Source organism: Chenopodium quinoa, unplaced genomic scaffold, assembly GCF_001683475.1.
Source record: "Chenopodium quinoa cultivar QQ74 unplaced genomic scaffold, ASM168347v1, whole genome shotgun sequence".
Lineage (NCBI taxonomy): Eukaryota > Viridiplantae > Streptophyta > Magnoliopsida > Caryophyllales > Amaranthaceae > Chenopodium > Chenopodium quinoa.
In genome coordinates this window covers 1870104-1889037 of record NW_018743919.1, presented here as the reverse complement: position 1 = coordinate 1889037, position 18934 = coordinate 1870104, and the positions used below count along the sequence as shown (strand labels likewise).

The following is an 18934-nucleotide window of genomic DNA, read 5'->3' as shown; positions in this document are numbered from 1 at the left end:
TAGTAGTTATAGTTGACTAAGACTATGTTATCCCTGTGTACAGATTTGTTAAGATTAACTAACCCCTTTCATTTGTTGCTTAGCTTAACTTGTTTTTGTTGAATTTTTTTCTTAACTTATTTTAAAATTGAGCTTGTTTTTGCAAAATTAAACTCATTTTGCCGATATTCATTAGCATTACTTTGGATTTCAATTGTTTTGTTGAACTTACATTTGGTAAACTTAATTTTACTTTGTATAGCTTATTATATTTTTTTTACAAAAGGTAAATTGGCATCAATTACACCAAACATAGCTTGGGTGTAGTAAAAAATACTACCTTTTTTTTACTAGTAGCTATAATAATACAAGAGTATTAACTTTTGCAATGGGTTGAAGCAGGTGCCAAAATTGACACACACTTACTGTTGTGTTGCCTACTAGAAATAGGAATTTATGACACTACATTGTTGCAAAAGTTTGTGTTGTTATGGCTATTCGTCAAAAATTGTGCTGCACATTTAATCCAAGCTATAGTTGGGTCTGCTGAGTTCAATTTTACCTGTAACTTATAGATTTATAGAGTATTACTTTAGCAAACCAATAAATCTTGTTGGCTTAACTACGAGGGATGATGTTGATTTACCATAGCTTGGAAATTCTAACTTGTATATGAAGTTGTTTCATGACAGTATATGAACGGTATACCTCAAAATAAAGAAATAAACTTCGATCATGTTCACTTCACCTTAAAAAAATAATATTTAGTAAAAATAATTTCAGTTCAATAAAAATAATTTCAGTTCAGCAAAAATAAGTTCAGTTCAGTAAAAATAATTTTAGTTCAATAAAAATCAGTAACTTTAAAGAAGAAATGCAACAGAGAATCAGTAAAAATAATTTCAGTTCACCAAAAATAATTTCAGTTCAGTAAAAATAATTTAAGTTCAGCAAAAATAATTCCAGTTCATTAAAAGTAAAAATAATTTCAGTTCAGCAAAAATAAGGTGAAGTGAATGGGGCCTTCCTTTGTTTCCCTTAATTTGCAAGAATTTGGCTATGCTTTATTCACATACTCTACTTTGATTAACCTTTATAAAGGAATAATATAAGTCATGTGAAATCTTGTTAGATTAGCCTTAATTTATGCTTTCATAATATCAAATTTAATCTAAGGAAATAACTTGTCTAATAGAGGTTAGTGGTAGTGCAAATATTTTTTTTTTTCTTCTTCTTCTTTTTGTAAGCAATAGTGGTAGTGCAATCTAATTTAGCTCTACTAAATTATGAGTCTAATAGTGGTAACCTCTAATACCGCTATTAGCTAATTAATTGTACCTGCCTTTAGTCCCACAGACAAAAATTATAAAAGGGCTTGTCTAAAAGGTCCTTCCAAAACTATTGGGCCTTTTACACAACTTGATATTTTGGAATTTAATAATTCCAATTTTCTAGCACTAAGCTTCCTACTCAAGGCCCAATTGTGCATGTTAAGCTACTACCCTATTACCCACAACAAATCATCATCATTATTACCAAGCATCACTGGTCACACAAGTCACTAACTATCCTTTTAGAATTAAGGCTCTGGTTGTCTGTACTCTTTCTGTCCCTTTATTTTTGTCCCATTTAACTTTGTGCGGTGTTCTAAATACGTGTTAAAACGTATATATTTTCATTTTCACACGCGTAAAAATGGTAAAAAGTTGATATTAATTAAATTTATAATGAGACGAACCAAACAAGATTTCACATGGCTATATTTCCTTTTGTTGAACAACGGGAATTTATGGTCAAAGTTTTCAAAGTTTAACCCACATTTTGGCAATTGGACAAAAAAATAGAGACGGAGGGAGTATCAGACTTGTCATTCATGTTGGGGGATTTGCGACTGAAGATATTTCCTTGTAAATTACTAAATTACCCAAGACTGGAGTTTAAAAGCTTTTTTCATACAAAAGATAATGTTGACAACTTTATGTGATACGATAAAATAGTCGAATAATTATGAAAACGAGATAGAGGTAATTGTAAAGTGTGACACTTCTTATCTTTTAGGGAAATTCAAATGTCAAGTACGTCGTCTAGCCCTTGTGTACCAAACTAAGAATGTAATTTCTGACTTGCAATTTCTATGTTATACAAGAAAAAAAAAAAAATTCAAACCATTTGAATTTACACATTAACATGATAATCAGAATTCAAAAAGAAAAATAAATAAAATAATTAATTAATAATTTTAAAATGGGAAAATTAAACATTTGGCTATGTGTTGGAATTAGAGTGAGTTAACCTTGGAGCAAACTTTCCTAATTTCACCAAAATTTCCAGTAAGTACCCCTACCCTACCCAAATTAACCATTGATGTTCCAAAATCATGGAAAAAAGTTTCTCTACTATCATCATATCTATGTGCTTCAACATAACCTTTGGTTTCAGGATCATCAAGTAAAGCAGTATCAGATTGAAATAATCCTCTTCTCTTCGACACGAGCTCATAGTAGTGCACATCGAAAGTCTTGTAACTTCCAGGGTCCATTTCCACCAATGCATCTGGACCATTTTTTGTGCAACTCAATTTTAACCTAGCCATGTACTCGGGGTCTAGGGTTGGGTCCGAGGTGTTATCTATACCAGTATAATTGTATATTCGGTCTATGAAAGACGAACAATGTGATATTCCGATTGTGTGTGCACCTGCAACATTGTACGTAATAACAAGATTATAAGGTATTCAAATTTTGTTTATAGATATGAACCATATATATGGTACGAGTATTAATTTAATTACTTGTATATAGAAAGTGCATGCGAATACCTGAAAGGACAACGAGATCTTTGGTAGTAAGTCCTTTTTGTTGAAAACTTACTTTTAGAGAGTTTATTGTTAATGAGGGTGATGGAAGACTAATTAGGGCTTCATTGAGGGATGATATTATACCATCTCTTCTTCCAGTTTCGACCTCCCAATATGGTCCACCCACCTATATATGCAGAGGTAAATATACATTAACACATAACAATATTAATAAATTCAAGGCGAATAATAATATTCATTTTCTTTTCATTTGAAATGATATTCAATTTTGGCAATTAAACAATGCAAAATTTGACTATTAATTTGTACAAAAAACCTTTATTAAGGTGTAATAATATGGATACATTATTGTTCCAATTCCTTGTTGTATGTATAACTTAAATTTGTGATTACAATTTCAATATTGTAATTCATACTTCAATTCTTTAAGTATCACTAGATATCATAATAAATTAATAATGTTGGTTAATTTTGGTAAATCAATAAAATTAGATGCATGACTAAATTATATAAGACGGGGATAGAAGTAGTGTATGTAGTTACCGCGGCCACAACATCTCTTGCAACTACGGCAACTATATCCGCACATGAAACAATTCCCGGACATGCTTGCTCTAATGCATTTTTAACTCTGTCAAAAATCTGAAATCCCCGAAGAGTTAGATTTGGAGGTGCATCTTTTTCAGCTTGTTTGATTGGGGAATCCAAAAGAATAGACGCATCACAACCCTGAAAATTAGATACTTATACTTTAGAAACGCGTACATCTAGCTATATGATTTCCTTTGTTGGAAATTGCTAAGTAAACTCAATAATAAGAGAATATAAATAAGAATGATGCATACCCGTACAAAGCAATCATGAAAGAACATTCTAAGCAAAGGGCCAGAAAGTGAAGGTGCAATCGCAATAACTTCATTGATAATCTTCTTTGCTTACAATTTAAGCGATATAAATTAATTGAGTCTCGGAAATTCAGGTAACAATAAGAGTGGTGGTCTCTTAATATAAGGAAGACACATGCTACGTGATATATTATATCCTGAATTTCAGATCTAACTAGCTAATTAGTAGTTTCTGATTTTGTCTATTATAGTAAATTATATATTTCTCTCTAGTTCGACTTCGAATGTATGAATGCAATAAGGGTGTAGCATACTATTGAGCCCAGCTCATAGCAGCCTAACTGGTTTACAAGAATTCTGTTATTAACTGAATCTTATTTTCCAGCTGTACATTTTTGTTATTTCTCTTTTTCTTTTTGCTAGTTAGTTGACTATATTAAGTCATGCACAGTTGTAAAAAATGCATTAAGTGCGAATTCTCTCTGCTATTTTCTCTCTAAATAATGAAGTATATTATTAGTTTTAGTTCCCAAGCTCAAACATCCAAGGATGGAGCAGTGCCAGTGATAGTGAAAATCCTGTTGTCTTCTTCTTCGTTTTCTTGCCTTCAATACTTAGCTGTATTTCAATGGCATCTAGCAGACTTTGACATGGTATCATTGTTGAAAAGAATTTTGATCGTCTTTGTTGAGATTGTTGATTGATTGGTTTGTGGTTGAGTTTTCGATCGGAGAAAGAATTTTCTGAGTTTAGGTTTCTTGATATGAGATCATACTTAGATTTGTTCAAGTTGGCTGGAGAACAAGGATTTGATAGTCAAAGTAGAAATTTGGAATTGACACTAGATCCTATTACAATCTACTATATACATCCATTTGATAATAACATTCACAAATTCATTTCATTATGAGATTTTTGATGGTGAAAACTATACTTAGCTTCTTGGAAGAGATCGATGGTTATAGGTCTGTCTACTAAGAACAAACTAAGTTTTGATGGAAGTTTGTATACTCGTGTAATTACAGATCCTACTTACAAAGCATGGGTTAGATGCATGCAATGATCTGGTAATTGGGTGGATATTGGGAGTGCTTGGACCAGTTACAAAGAAGAGTGTATTCTTTATAAGACTGCTAGGGATATTGGGAAGGACGTACTTAGACGAAGAAAGTTATGGACAAGTCTCATCAACTGAGTTATTCTGGGATTCCAGAAGAAATTTCTGCTGTGCACCAAGGAAATGAAGAAATAGCTGAGTTTTTTGCTAAGATCAAGGTACTATGGGATTAACTTGATGATGTTAATCCAATACCAGTGTGTACCTGTAGTGGATGTGTGTGCAATGTGACAAGGAAATTTCTCAAAATTTAGCAAGATTCAAGACTCCTGCAAATTTTGATGAAGTTGAAAGATGAATTTAAACAAGTTAGGAGTAACATTTTGATGATGCAACCCTTACCAACTCTGACTTTGGCTTACAGAACAAAAACACAAGCAGATAAGTGAACACAGTAGTACTTCTACAGAGGGGTTTGCTTTTGCTTTTGCTTTTGCTGCTGACGGGAGAAGGTTCTATGATAATAGAGGTTTTAACAATAACAAATCTGGTTTTCAATCTTACAACTACAACAACAACAACAATAATAGAGGAGGTTATCAAGGGAACTTTCAAGGAAGAAACATGTCAAATAACTATAGAGGAAACAAGCATGTTTTGTTTTGTGAACATTGTAAGATGACAGGTAATTTGGTAGATAAATGCTACAGGCTTCATGGTTTCCCAAATGAACCAAAATTCAATAATGGACAAGAAATTTCCTAACATGGCACAAGGGGATAGTTCAACAAGTTTTGTTGATAATGGAGATGAGAGTGTTACCGCAACATTTTCTAGAGTTCAGTACACCAAGTTTATGAACTATTTGGATGGTTTTAAGGAAGGGGTAGGTGCTGCAATTGTTCAAAAACAGAAAACCGACGAGAATGAAATTACTTCCAGAGTAGCATATTTTGCAGGTAAACTATGCCTTCTTTATGCTTTTAGTTTAGTACTGGGTGGATAATTGATAGTGGTGCCACAGACCACATTTGCAGTGATTTGACTGTATTTGATAACTTTAAAGTGATGAATTTACAATAATTATACCTGATGGTAGGAAAGTCTCTATATCCTATATAGGAACAATCACAATAGAACAGAACATTGTGCTGAAAGATGTCCTTTATGTTCCTGAATATCAGTTTAATCTGATATATGTTCATAAACTTTCTAAAGATCTTCCTTGCTGCATTAAATTCACTTCTGAGTCATGGATTTTACAGGGTCCTACCTTGACCAAGGAACTTGTTATTGGTAATCAGAAGTCTGGTCTGTATTTTGCAGACAATATTCCTTTCGCAAAATCTCTTGAGCATAGTTTTCACTTAGCTTCTACTGCAAGTAGTAATAAGTTTTCTACTAATTGTAAGCAGAATAATGATGCAAAATTGTGGCATCTCAGATTAGGACATTTGCCTTTTAGGCAATTGAGTCATGTAATTCCTAGTGTGAATGTAAAGGATTGGAATGATGGCATTTGTTAAATATGTCCTCAGGCAAGACAATGTAGAAAACCTTTTTCTTAAAGTCAAATAAAACCTTCTCTTCCTGGCCTTTTAAGCTCATACATGTTGATATTAGTGGTCTGATAAGTCTAATTTATATATATTATTATTCCCCGTCCCACGGTCATATTTGTGCTTATTTGAACTCTACGAAACCATTTTTATTACTAGTATACGTTTCCTAGTGTTTTTGTAGAGTTGGTATTATTTTGTAGGAAATTGCATATTTATGACGATTCCCGAGCTTATTGAGCCACTACGAAAATATTGGAGTCGGATCATATTTTATGACCGAATATTTAAATCTGAATGGCGTACTAAATAAATTTAGTTCGGTAAATAAGGGTTTGATTGGTGAAGAAGTCCAAGTTTTACAAGCTAGTATTACGGACCAAGTAATGAGGCCACAAATCATATAGCAACAAAGATTAAGTTATAGGCCCAAGTGAAAAACAAGGTCCACAATCGGATCTGCTAGACGTGAAAAAGCGGGCGGCCCAATGACTACCCTTGATTTCGCTAATTTGATGTCGGTTGATGGGGAATTATAAATACCCAATTAGTGGGTTGTGTCAGGGGTTATGTAAGTTTTTCATTAGTTATAGTTTAAGAGGGATTTCATGATTTATTAGCTTTAGTTGACTTTAATATTAGTTTTTGCGGAACTTTTCGTTAGTTTTAGTTTTACTTCCTTGATTATTATTTATTAGTTAGTACAAGTAGGGTACTGTAGTTCTTAGTTTTGCACGCTAATTAGGAATTTGTAGGTTTTTGTTTTCATCACATTTCGTCTATTTCATCTTTGCACTAATTACTATTGCTTTCCGTTTGTTTAATGATTATTATTGTTTTACTTTTGTTTGATTATTATTATTGTTGATTTTACTTTGGTAATTTTCTTTAATATTGGTTTTTATAATTATTGTTTTTATTATGTTAAATTTAATTGCTTTGATTTAATTATGTACGAGTAGTTTATTTTTAGGGTTCTTGAGGATCCATAAATAATATGAAGGGATGATTTATTATTGTTGTTTATCAATGCTTGATTAATTTCCTATTGATTGATTTAATGTTATGCAATTAGATTAGGCTTGGTTTAACTTTATTCATTAAACTTCCTAATTTACCCTTAACTTATCTATTTGCATTGTACTTTTTTTCACTTTCTCTCTCTAACTTTTGTCTATAATTGTACTTTTCACTTTTTCTCCCCTTACATTATCCACTTGCCTTGTACTTTTGTCTAACTTTTTTCCACTTTTAATGTACTTCTTCCACTTCCCCCATTTCTTAAATATTGTGACAAAAACACAATAGGAACTACTTCCTCAGTTCCACAAATATTACAACTAGGATGAAACTACGCATCCCAAATTACATTTTATATGTTAAATATTTATAATTATATGAGAGTAAAAATTATAAAAAGTTGATATCGTAAAAGTATTTTACGTGATGAATCTAACAAGATTCCACATGACTATATTTTACTTTATGCATAGATCATAATATGTGGTCAAACAAGCGTGGTGAATAGTGTAAAACTCCAGTTGTTGCAATATTAGTAGAATGGAGGAGATATATTATGGGACGGAGGGAGTATTATATTACCTCTCATTAGTACTCTTAAAATGTCATTATCTACAAAATTGTCATTGTTATGTATTTGCTTGTGTCTAGTTGTGAGGCCCTATGAAGCGCTCGTCTAATAAGGCTGATCAACATTATTGCTGTATTGCACACGTCCTTCAGTTATCCACCTTGTCACAAATTGCTGTATCTCGTTTCCAATTAAAAAATAAAAAAAAAGATTAAAAATTAAAAAAATGGCCTATTTCATGGACAAAAGTATGACATATCTTCCTCCATATCGTACTTTCGTCGGCACGATAGGCCATTCCAATATGTGAATGGCTATCTTTTACCTGCCGAGGGGACGTATCATACAAATAGTTTTTGTTTCTTTGACAGCGGAGAATGATAGTGGAGACGTGGAGTTATACTTTATGAGATTTTTTTAATTCTAAAATAAGTAATCTATTACCATAATCATTTAAAACAATTCAATGATTATCATCCTGACAATAAAAAATTAATTAAATTCAAGTAAAAAGTTTTTTCAGAAAGTAAAATCACTTTGACTAAGTAGAATTTAGCACATGAACGACATTTATACAATAATGCTCCGTCTTAATAATCATTAAAAAAATTAATTTAAAACCTAAGATTTTTTGAGGAAATTTAATACAGTACCTAAGCTAATTCAGGATAAATTCTTGTTTAAAAAAAAAAATAAAAATTCATCAGGATATCATGTAAAGTAATATTTTTTTTTCCGCATTTACTCATTTTGGAAAAACTTTCGACATGATAAGGTAAGGACGTAAGGTGATACTCTGTATGATTGTACACTTGTACATTTTTAACGGCGGTAATTATTTATTGAAACCAAGACCTAAACCAGATTTACCAGTCTTACATTTACCATCATTTACAGACGTACAGTACTACTAAATTTTTGTAGTAGAATTTGTGAGTAATATTTTCGCCATGAAACACGCGATAGTGAATATTCTCAACCACCTGACATAAATTTCCTTTTATATACAATATCACCTTCACTAGCATCATCAGTGTTACAGTATCTTTTTCCACTATTTGTAATTCCTTTCATCAATGTCGAAATTCCATAAAAATCCAATCTTTTTTCTTCAAATTGTCATATTTCTTAACCAATTTGCCAATATTCTTTCTCAAACCACAGATTTTTCCATAATTAATTGTCTAAATAATCATAAAATAACAAACTTTACTTTACACCCAAATTCAAACCACATTTCTTCTATACACTACAATCATTTACTCAAATTCTCGCTCCAAAATCTAAGGGTTGCTAAAGATTCAACCCCAAAACCAACGGCTATAATTTTACCTGAGAGTAAGGAGCAGCTAGCTAACTCTGTACTCTGCTGCAGAGGATCATATTTAGAGATTAGAATCAGGTGTGGTGGTCATAGTTATGAAGGTATATCCTCAATTCCACGTGGCAACAACCCATTTGTTATCATTGATATGATGAATCTCAACCGTGTGATTGTTGATCTTGAATCTGAGTCAGCTTGGGTTGAAGGTGGTGCAACTTTAGGGGAATTATACTCTGCTATTGCAGCCCACAGTAGTTATTATGGGTTTCCTGCTGGGTTGGGGCCCACAGTTGGTGTTAGTGGCCATTTTTCTGGCGGTGGGATTGGGGTTTTGGGCCGGAAGTATGGGCTTTCAGCTGATAATGTGTTGGATGTGGGTTTTATTGATGCCGAGGGCCGGGTTATGGGCCGGGCTGAGATGGGGGAGGAGGTGTTTTGGGCTTTACGAGGCGGTGGTGGCGGGAATTTCGGGGTTGTTTATGGGTGGAAGGTTCAACTAGTCCATGTCCCTATAAGGGTCACTTGCTTCAGTGTTACTAAAGAAGGCCCAATTCATGAGTTGGCTCAATTAATATACAAGTGGCAATTTGTTGCACCATACTTGGATGATGGTTTTCATATCTCAATTTATCTCACTGCCAGCACAAGTAAAGAAGTGTATGTTACTTTTAAAGGGTTTTATCTAGGGTTAAGACTTGAGGCGATGTCAATCGTAAACCAACATTATCCGGAGTTGAAGATTGATGAAGAAGAGTATCTCGAAATGAGTTGGATTGAGTCTGTTTTGTATTTCTCGGGCCTTCCTAAAGGGAGTACAACCCAAAATTTAAAATCGCGGTATTGGTCTGATAAGTCATACATCAAGGCCAAGTCTGATTATGTTCGGGAGCCCATCTCGATTGAGGGACTAGAGGGTGCACTTGAAATGGTTGCTATAGAACCTATGGGGCTTCTACTCTTGGACCCTTATGGAGGTATTATGGATCGGATAAGCAATGATTCGATAGCATTTCCTCACCGAAAAGGAAACCTATACAACATTTTGTACGTTTCATTTTGGGTAGAGGAAGATGATGATAATCGGATTTTGAGTTGGATTAAGAAAGTTTATGATTACATGACGCCTTTTGTAGCTTCTAACCCTAGGGCAACTTATGTAAATTACCTAGACCTTGATCTTGGAACAATCGATTTCACGAATAAAGATGATGATATTGTTGAAAAGGCTAGAGCTTGGGGGGAGAAATATTTCTTGGGAAACTATGATAAATTGGTGAAAGTCAAGACCATTATTGATCAGCAAAATGTATTCAATCATATACAGGGTATTCCTTCTTCTAGTGTACAATATCATGATGAGTTGTGAATCAAGTGTACATTAATATGTATGATGAAATGAGAAATAATAATCCAATGTTGTTTGAGATCAAATATCATTAAGATCATACGCAACTATGATCCGAAATTTATATATGATTTGTATGCAACTAGTCAACTAACTAGACAAGTATACAAGTAAGAAAATATGGGATGGTGGGAGTAGACAAAAAGTGCTACCTTATTCACTAATTTCAAACTATTAATCCGAAACGTGTGAGTGTGTGAATGATTGGTAAGTGAAAAGGTATTCTTTATGCTAACTTAACAAATTGAGGTAGTCATTCCCATATTTTTTGAAAGCTCAGCTTGTTGATGCTCTACGGAATCTATCCTTGAAGAGATGTACTATACAATAACTTTTTTTTTTTGAAACAATGTACAATAATACAAATAATTATATATATTAGAATTGTTGAAGAGATGCACAATACAAATATTATATATATTTTAATCTAATTTAGTGACAAAGGCCAATTTATTGCAAGTAATTTGATCAGATCAAATTATAAAATAAGTTCAGATAAGATCTGATAGACAAAAATAAGGTGAACAAAAATAGCATTAACAGAGTGTAGAGCTAACACTTTATAAATTGAAGACGCAAAGGTATTTATGACTAAGATAGTCTCATCCTTCTTATCAACAAGATTGGCAAACATGGGGCAGGGTGAAGTTTGCAAAGCCCAAAATCTTTTTTTTTTCTAATAGATTTTGGCTATAAATCTCCTTGTAAAAGCAATAACATGACTCAACATGACTATGTTCTTCATGATTTGAATATTAAAATATGAATTAAAAAGAAACATGTGAACAATGTCAAATGTGTAAATGGTGCTTATGGAGGAAGTATTAGGTAATATATCTCACTTTATTTGTTACAAAAAATAAAATATATCTCACTTAAAATTGATTTTTGTTAAACCTGTTGTTTCGGTACAAACAATGTGGACCTAAGAGGTTCCTTAGTCAAATGGGCCGAAGTCGGTTCTCGGTCCAAGGATGATGGACCGAGGGTTTCTTGCACAACAAAGCACGTTAACTGACCTCGAGGGTTGTACGAGAAACGCCCCTCCAAAGCCTAAGTCAGTCCTTTTAATAATATAATAGGAGAGTATTAAACGCAATGCAAGAGTATAAATGCTTGAGGCTAACAGTGAATATCCGACTATGGTGGAATTTTTACCCATGAGGTAGTAAATAGCATGGGACCCTCAAGACACGTGTCAAGCTCTGAGCGTGTGGGCTCTTTTAATGACTTTACCTTTGGACCGATATTGATGATAATAGACCTTACTCAAGGCTATTAGGCTTAGTGGCCCAATTGATTTTCAGGGACCCAAAATGGGAATCCACTTGATTTTCAGGTCCCAAAATGGGAATCCATTTTGGCACCCAAACACCTGTAGAGTTGTTTTATAAGGTAATACATCTCAATTATTCTCTAGGAGGTTATGAGTCTTATGACATTAATTATTCAATAGACCATGTCCACATGAAAAACATTACAATAATTCAGCATTAAATAAATAAAAGTGGTTCACGAGTTTTATGCATGTTGAACATCTTGTAAGTTTTCTCACATAGCTGTTCTATAAATTGGTATAGTAAATCGATCAATTCTAATAACACATTTGTTAGCTAAGATTATCTTATAATACAAATGCTTATTTTTAATCTTATTAGACTCATATTAATGATTTTAGCTTCTCTTTGTGTTGTTTCCTTGTCACAACCATCACAATCGATCACCTCTTGCTTAAGTAATCATCGTGTCACAAATTTCTCTCTTCTACCAACTTCACAAAATCAACGTAACACAACATCTTACTACAATCTTCTCCATTTTTCTCTCCAAAATCTTCGATTTTCGACCCTCAAAAACCCGAAACCATCTGTTATTATACTCCCTAAGAGCAAAGAACAACTTGTAAGCAGTTTTCTTTGCTCTAAGAAAAATGATTATGAGGTTAGGATTAGGAGTGGTGGGCATAGTTATGAGGGCATTTCATCAGTTTCAACTGATGGGAAGCCATATGTGATCATCGACATGATGAATTTAGATAGGGTGGAGGTGAATTTACGATCGAAAACAGCTTGGGTTGAGGGTGGTGCAACCATAGGTCAAGTGTATTATAACATAGTAACACAATCTAAGGGAGTGTATGGGTTCTCTGGTGGTAATAAGTGCTGGTCAATGGGGTTTGGGGGTCACGTATTAGGAGGTGGTTTTGGGTTTTTGTCTAGGAAATATGGGCTGGCTGCAGATAATGTGATCGATGCCCTCCTCGTGATCCCAACTGGTAAAGTCTTGGACCGGGCTGCCATGGGGGAGGATGTGTTTTGGGCCATTATCGGTGTTGCTGGGGTAAGTTTAGGAATTGTGTATGCTTGGAAGATTATTTGGTGGAGGTGCCTCCTAAGGTCACTACTGTTAAAGTCTTAAGAAGTGGTCAGGTCAACGAATTTTCTCAATTAGTGCACAAATGGCAAAAGGTAGGGCCTTTCTTACCTGATGAGTTTTTCCTTTTTGTTATTATTAAAACTAATAATACTGGCGGAAATGGTACTAATATTGTTGCATTAATCTTTGGGCAATTCCTCGGGCCAAAACTCAGAGCACTATCTATAATATATGAGTTGGATAAAGTCGGTTTTGTACTTCACCAACCTCGGTGAAGGAGGCACAATTGATGATCTAAAGAATCGATTTGTACGGGATAAAATCTATTTCAAAGCAAAGCCGGACTATGTAACAACACCAATTCCCATAGATGGCCTACGTGGTGCCATGGATATACTCGCCAAGGAGACTAAGGGTCATATCACGATGGACCCTTACGGATGAAAATTGGCTCGAATAAACAATGGCTCGATTGCTTTTCCTCATCGAGAAGGAAACCTCTTCAACATCCAATATTCGGCGGTGTGGGGAAAAGAGGATGATGCGAACAACGATAGATATATAGTTTGGGTAAGGGGGTTATACAAGTTCATGACTCCCTTCGTTTCGTCTAATCCAAGGGCAACCTACATTAACTACTTAGATTTAGATCTTGTTGAAAAGAATTATGATGATGTTGATTCTAGAATGCAGGAAGAAAGATCTTGGGGTGTGAAGTACTTTATTAACAATTACAAGAGATTAGTCAAGGCCAAGACAATCATTGATCCTTGCAACGTTTTCAACTATCCGCAAGGAATTTCACCGATGCCAAACGATAAGATATGTAACAAGCCTTGAGGCAACAACAAATATGTTATAAATATGTACCTTTGAATACTTTATGGATTGAATAAAATTCTATTTGCTCTTCTCACCTTATTTCATCAACGTAGTCATGTTATTTTTGTAAAAGTAATCATACACAAAACACAACCTTCTTATTATTTCCGTTTGAGCTTATTTGAAATGGACACATTAAAATTAGCTAGATCTAGCAATATTTTTACCTAGCTTAATACGGAGATAGTGTAGAATTAATAAATCTTTGTATAATTAATGAACTTTTATACTCTTTCAATCGTTTATATTTTTCAAGAAAAGTCTTATTCCAATATCAACGACAAAATATTATATGCATATAAAATAAACTATGCATTCAATGTACTGTTAGAGATGAACATTATCACGAAAATTGTCATAAGACTATGCATCATTCAATTCCAAATACGGAGAATACAACTATACATACAACATATTTGATATCATTACCACCATTTGTCATTGTATGTATATCTTCAAATGATCGAATAATAAGTAAGGTTTAGTCTAGTTGAAAAGTTTACATGCACTTTACAACTATAAAGTTGTGGGATCAAACCTCACTAGAGGTACTTTTGGGTAGGGATTCTCATACTCTTTCTCCCCACTTTCAAAGTGTTTAGCCCGCAACCCAATAGTGTCCTTAGTAACCCAAAAAAAAAATCAAATGATCGAATTGTATTGGAATGTTTTCTATTTTTATTAATTATAATTATTTTTTTTGAAGAATATCTAAGTCCATGTTTGGTGCTCAAGTATATACTCAGTATTTTATATAAAAGGACATATTGTCCCTCCCTTTATCCTCCTACAAGCCAATATATATATATATATATATATATATATATATATATATATATATATATATTTATTGAAATCATTACTCTAAGAATTGGAACGAACTGCTTGCCCAAGATCCCGTAAGAAAACATATCTTTAGGCTCTAGCTTTTGCTACAAACTTCCATTCATTTAACAATCTATTATATTCCTTTCTTTCTACATGCAACAATCCTATACTTCAAGTGTTACTCTACATATACACCTAAAACCTTAAAACACTTACATGTTTATTCAAACTGATCGAAAACCCATCTCATCATTCCTTCACCTCTCCTCCATATAAAAAACACGAAAAGCAAATAGCCGCGAGGAATGAACCACCACAACCAAGGCCACCTCCCGATCCACGGAGACAATAACAGACAACAACCGTACTACCACCGTACCCACACGGTCCGGTATTACGCCCACCGGGTGAAGGAGAGCCTAAGCACAAGAGTCTCCAAGTTCATATGCACCATCTTTTTATTTATCTTCTTTATTGCGGGCCTAATCGCCTTTATCATTTGGCTGGGCCTCCGTCCACATAGGCCCAGGTTTCACATTCAGGAGTTTTCCATTCCAGCTTTGGCCCAGGCCCAACAATCTGCGCCACCGGAAAGTGTTGCTGTCAATTTCAATGTCACAATCCGCAATCCTAATCATAAGGTATGATTTACACATGTATTATCCATATACTTACTCCATAATAGTGTTAATATACTTACATAAGTTACATAGCACTAAAAGGTTACTTATAAGTATTAAATTATATGTTCTTTTAAGTGACTAAAACGACATTAGTTAAAAACTTATGATATAATTATATGTCAATTGATGATAATTATGTTTAGTTAAGGTTTAAAGTTTCTACTTTTGTTACTTTACATCAAGGGTTACCTATAGAATTTGTCTATTCTCAATTATTCTTTTTAACAAATTTGATATTTTGTTTCATTACAAGCACAATTCTTTTTTAATGTAGTTTAATATTTGTTTTTTTATTTCATGATGCTAGGTTTTATCTGATTTGCTGATTACTAAAATAAGTAATCTTACTAATAATCTAGCTAGTTAGAATGAGATAAGCTAAGCTACACCAAGCATATAGCTTGCTTAAGTTGCAAGTATAATCCGCTACCTTTATACTGACTTCATAGTGACGTATTCCGCATAATATTATGGGTGTGTTAGGTTTACATTACCAAATGTAAGTTATTGGTTTTATCCGGGTTGCAAATTGTTTAGGTTAAATTCTAGGTAAATTAGTTCTAATTAAGTCTAATAAGTTCAATTAATATTGATTGAGGTGAAAAGATAACATTAAATATCTTGTATGTCAATAAAGCTGGGCATGGGCCAGGCTGGCACACGGGTTGCCCGGCCCGGCACGAGCACGACAGCGGCACGACACGGCATGTGAAACGGCCGGTGGGCCGTGGGCCGTGCCGTGAACAAGTAAATTGAAATTTGGCACGAGCATGGCGGGCGGCACGATACTTTTATAATAAAATTAATATTTTTTTTAACAAAATAATAAAGCAAATATTGAAAAAATAAATAAATAAATGGGCGGCACGGGAGGCCGGCACGACACGGCACGCTAGGCACGTGGGCCGTGCCGTGCCGTGGCCGACTTATGGAAATGACCGGCACGACACGGCACGACCGTGCTAACCTAACGGAATGACAGGGCACGGCCGCCGTGTGGCTAGGCACGACACAACTCGCCGTGGGGCAGCAGGACACGGCGCGGTACGGTGTCCAGCTTTATATGTCAATATAGCACATATAGCTATCCCGGCATGTTAAATCCAAGTCAGGTCGACTTGGTGATGGTGGTATGCTGTATTTTGGGACGTTTTTGACACAAAAATTTAAATCTTAAAACATCCATGCAAACTCATCTTAGTCATCTACATATGTTTTTGATTTTCAGGTTACAGTCCACTATGATTCAATAGAATGTGCAGTTTTTTACAAAGAACAACTAATTGGTGGAATCCCATTGGTGACGAGTGAGTTTGATCAAGAGTGCAAAAGTACAAAAATACTTCAAACGGGCTTAGAAGGGCCCACTTTGACGGTCAAGATTCAACGGTGGGCGGAGATGCAAAAAGATCTAACGGCTGGGAACGTCCCATTTCGACTTCAAATTACATCAGTTTTTAAATTCGAGATATTATCGTGGGGTACCAACAGCAAAACACATAAAATGCATGCTAATTGTGCTGCTCAAGTGGGCCCCAATGGATTGCTCTTGCCTCATTTAGTCGGAACAAAATGCCCTGTTTATTTCACTTAATTAATTAATTATTATTATTATTTTTTTTTTTTTTTTGTAATGTTTGATGGCATATGATGGTGAGATGTAATTATTTTTTTAAAATTTTATTTATGTATTGTAATAAGTATAAATATTTTTGGGGATTCTTTGGAGGCTTCTTTTGCCTATTGTAATTAGTGGCTTTTTTTTAAAAAAAGAATTGTGATGTTATTAAATGATGTCAATTGTAATATTTCTACTCTTTAATTGATTTAAAAACAAGGTGATGTTGTTTAGTGAATAAATATATAATAATGTTTACGAGTTTCAAAAGAAGCAATTTCTTATACTACTTTCATTTGCTTTTGTTTATCTTGTATGTGTATACCTCATCGCTGGGTCACTTGGTTTTATTAGTAGTATACTAGTATAGAGTAAAATAAATAAACACAACAATTTAACTGGTTTCATGACTTTTGATAAAATTGTAAGACTTTAAATTGTCCGATTTAATTTTGGAAAATAGCAACAACTCCAACTATGCTTCCTTTTCCTTGAACAATTCAAACTATTGATCATTACTTAGGCCCTTTTGCATGTTAACTAGATTATTAATACTCGGTATTGCACGATTTAGAATAGAAATAAATTTTTTTTATTAAAATGTTACAAGCTAATTAATTTGCAACAAATAAATAAGTATATAACCAACATAAAAGAGAGTTTTTGATCGAGAAAGAAAAAAAAAGTCATTAATATGTTTTTGGTATATTGAAATTCACAATTTCATTTATATAAAGAATTATTTTCTGTATCTTTGAATTTGGCAGAACAAAGAATAGGAATGATAATTTTGACGGAAATTTATTTCATGAAATATTAACACACATACAAAGATGATGTAATTGGTTTTTACTTTAGTTTTAATAGATTAGTAGTTATGGATTGCGAGTCATATAAAAAAGTAATTCGAGAAAAGACATCCCAAATTAAGCTCGAGACTTTTTCTTGCTAAGCAAAACTAATTATAAGTAAGAAAGAACAACACCCTAATTAGTAGTAAAATGTTATCAATGTTATAAATAACCATGTTTATGTAAATTAGAGAGACATATAAAAAAGAGTTGCAATTATTTTCTTTGATAAGAACTTGCTTTTCACTTATTTTAGCTAGTTGTTTAACAAACATTTAAAGCATTTTCTTATTTAAGCCAACGAATTACCTAAACTGTTATACCAATTTTTCGAAGTTCAAAGTTTAAAAGGATTTTAAGATGAAAAACCTTTTTCAAATCTAAACAAAAAATCAAGTCATATCAAAGTCAGGTTTTCCAGGCGAATAATATTTGAGGTTTTTAAGATTTGAAATTGACCACCTTTTTATTTGTAGTATAAATCATACTTCGTATCTATGTTTGTTCATACCTCTTTCATCAAGTGCTATATGTTCATACCTCTTACATTAAGTCCACGTATTCTAAATTGATTCTTTTCATCAACTAACTTTGTAGAAAGCACACTTTCCATGTTAATTCTAATTATTAATTAATAGTGTTATTAGCGTATTACTAAACAGTGCAAGAAATAACCCACATGCATGCAATTATGGAGTAGTATTTTTTCTTTATTTTGTTAATACTTAGTACGGAATAGTATGCAATTAACAATAATTAAGAGGAATAATTTAAAGGTTGTACATTTGAAACGAATATCTTCTTTGTTCTTTCCCTACTCGATCTTAACACGGTTTACTAACTTCCACTTATTTGGATTCCACTTGTAAATGTTGGTAAATACCGGTTGATTCCAATAATAAAAATAAAGAAGATGAAAGGGAAAAAGCTTGATTGAAGATATATGTGAAGAAGAAAAAAGAAATAAATCAAGCAAAGAGGCCTTCCACGTGAGCCCACGTGCAGCCGGATGTATTTTCAGCTTGGGAGGTAGCTCAAGCTTATAGGAAACTTTCCCGACCTTCCTTATGATCGGGAATGGCCCTTCATACTTCCGCACTAGCCCCTTATGCACCTTG

General features: G+C 33.5%; 3 protein-coding genes and 1 pseudogene across 3 annotated transcripts; 3 read left to right on the top strand and 1 right to left on the bottom strand.

Moving 5' to 3' along the window:
* Positions 1-1935: 1935 nt before the first annotated feature.
* On the bottom strand, positions 1936-4302 carry LOC110687187 (peroxidase 56-like). The gene is made up of 5 exons (XM_021863799.1): positions 4248-4302; positions 3643-3731; positions 3341-3526; positions 2798-2963; positions 1936-2676 (listed from the first exon to the last, which is right to left on the bottom strand). The coding sequence occupies exons 1-5, from the start codon at positions 4300-4302 to the stop codon at positions 2258-2260; spliced, it is 915 nt and encodes a 304-aa protein (XP_021719491.1). The 3' UTR covers positions 1936-2257.
* A 5022-nt stretch (positions 4303-9324) lies between these two features.
* Positions 9325-10539, top strand: LOC110687186 (reticuline oxidase-like). Its single transcript, XM_021863798.1, has one exon. The coding sequence runs from the start codon at positions 9325-9327 to the stop codon at positions 10537-10539; it is 1215 nt and encodes a 404-aa protein (XP_021719490.1).
* A 1707-nt stretch (positions 10540-12246) lies between these two features.
* On the top strand, positions 12247-13229 carry LOC110687185 (annotated as a pseudogene).
* A 1501-nt stretch (positions 13230-14730) lies between these two features.
* LOC110687079 (NDR1/HIN1-like protein 1) lies at positions 14731-17311 on the top strand. Its single transcript, XM_021863707.1, has 2 exons — positions 14731-15305; positions 16576-17311. Exons 1-2 carry the CDS (start codon positions 14970-14972, stop codon positions 16939-16941), a joined length of 702 nt encoding a protein of 233 aa, XP_021719399.1. The 5' UTR covers positions 14731-14969; the 3' UTR covers positions 16942-17311.
* The last annotated feature ends 1623 nt before the right edge of the window (positions 17312-18934 follow it).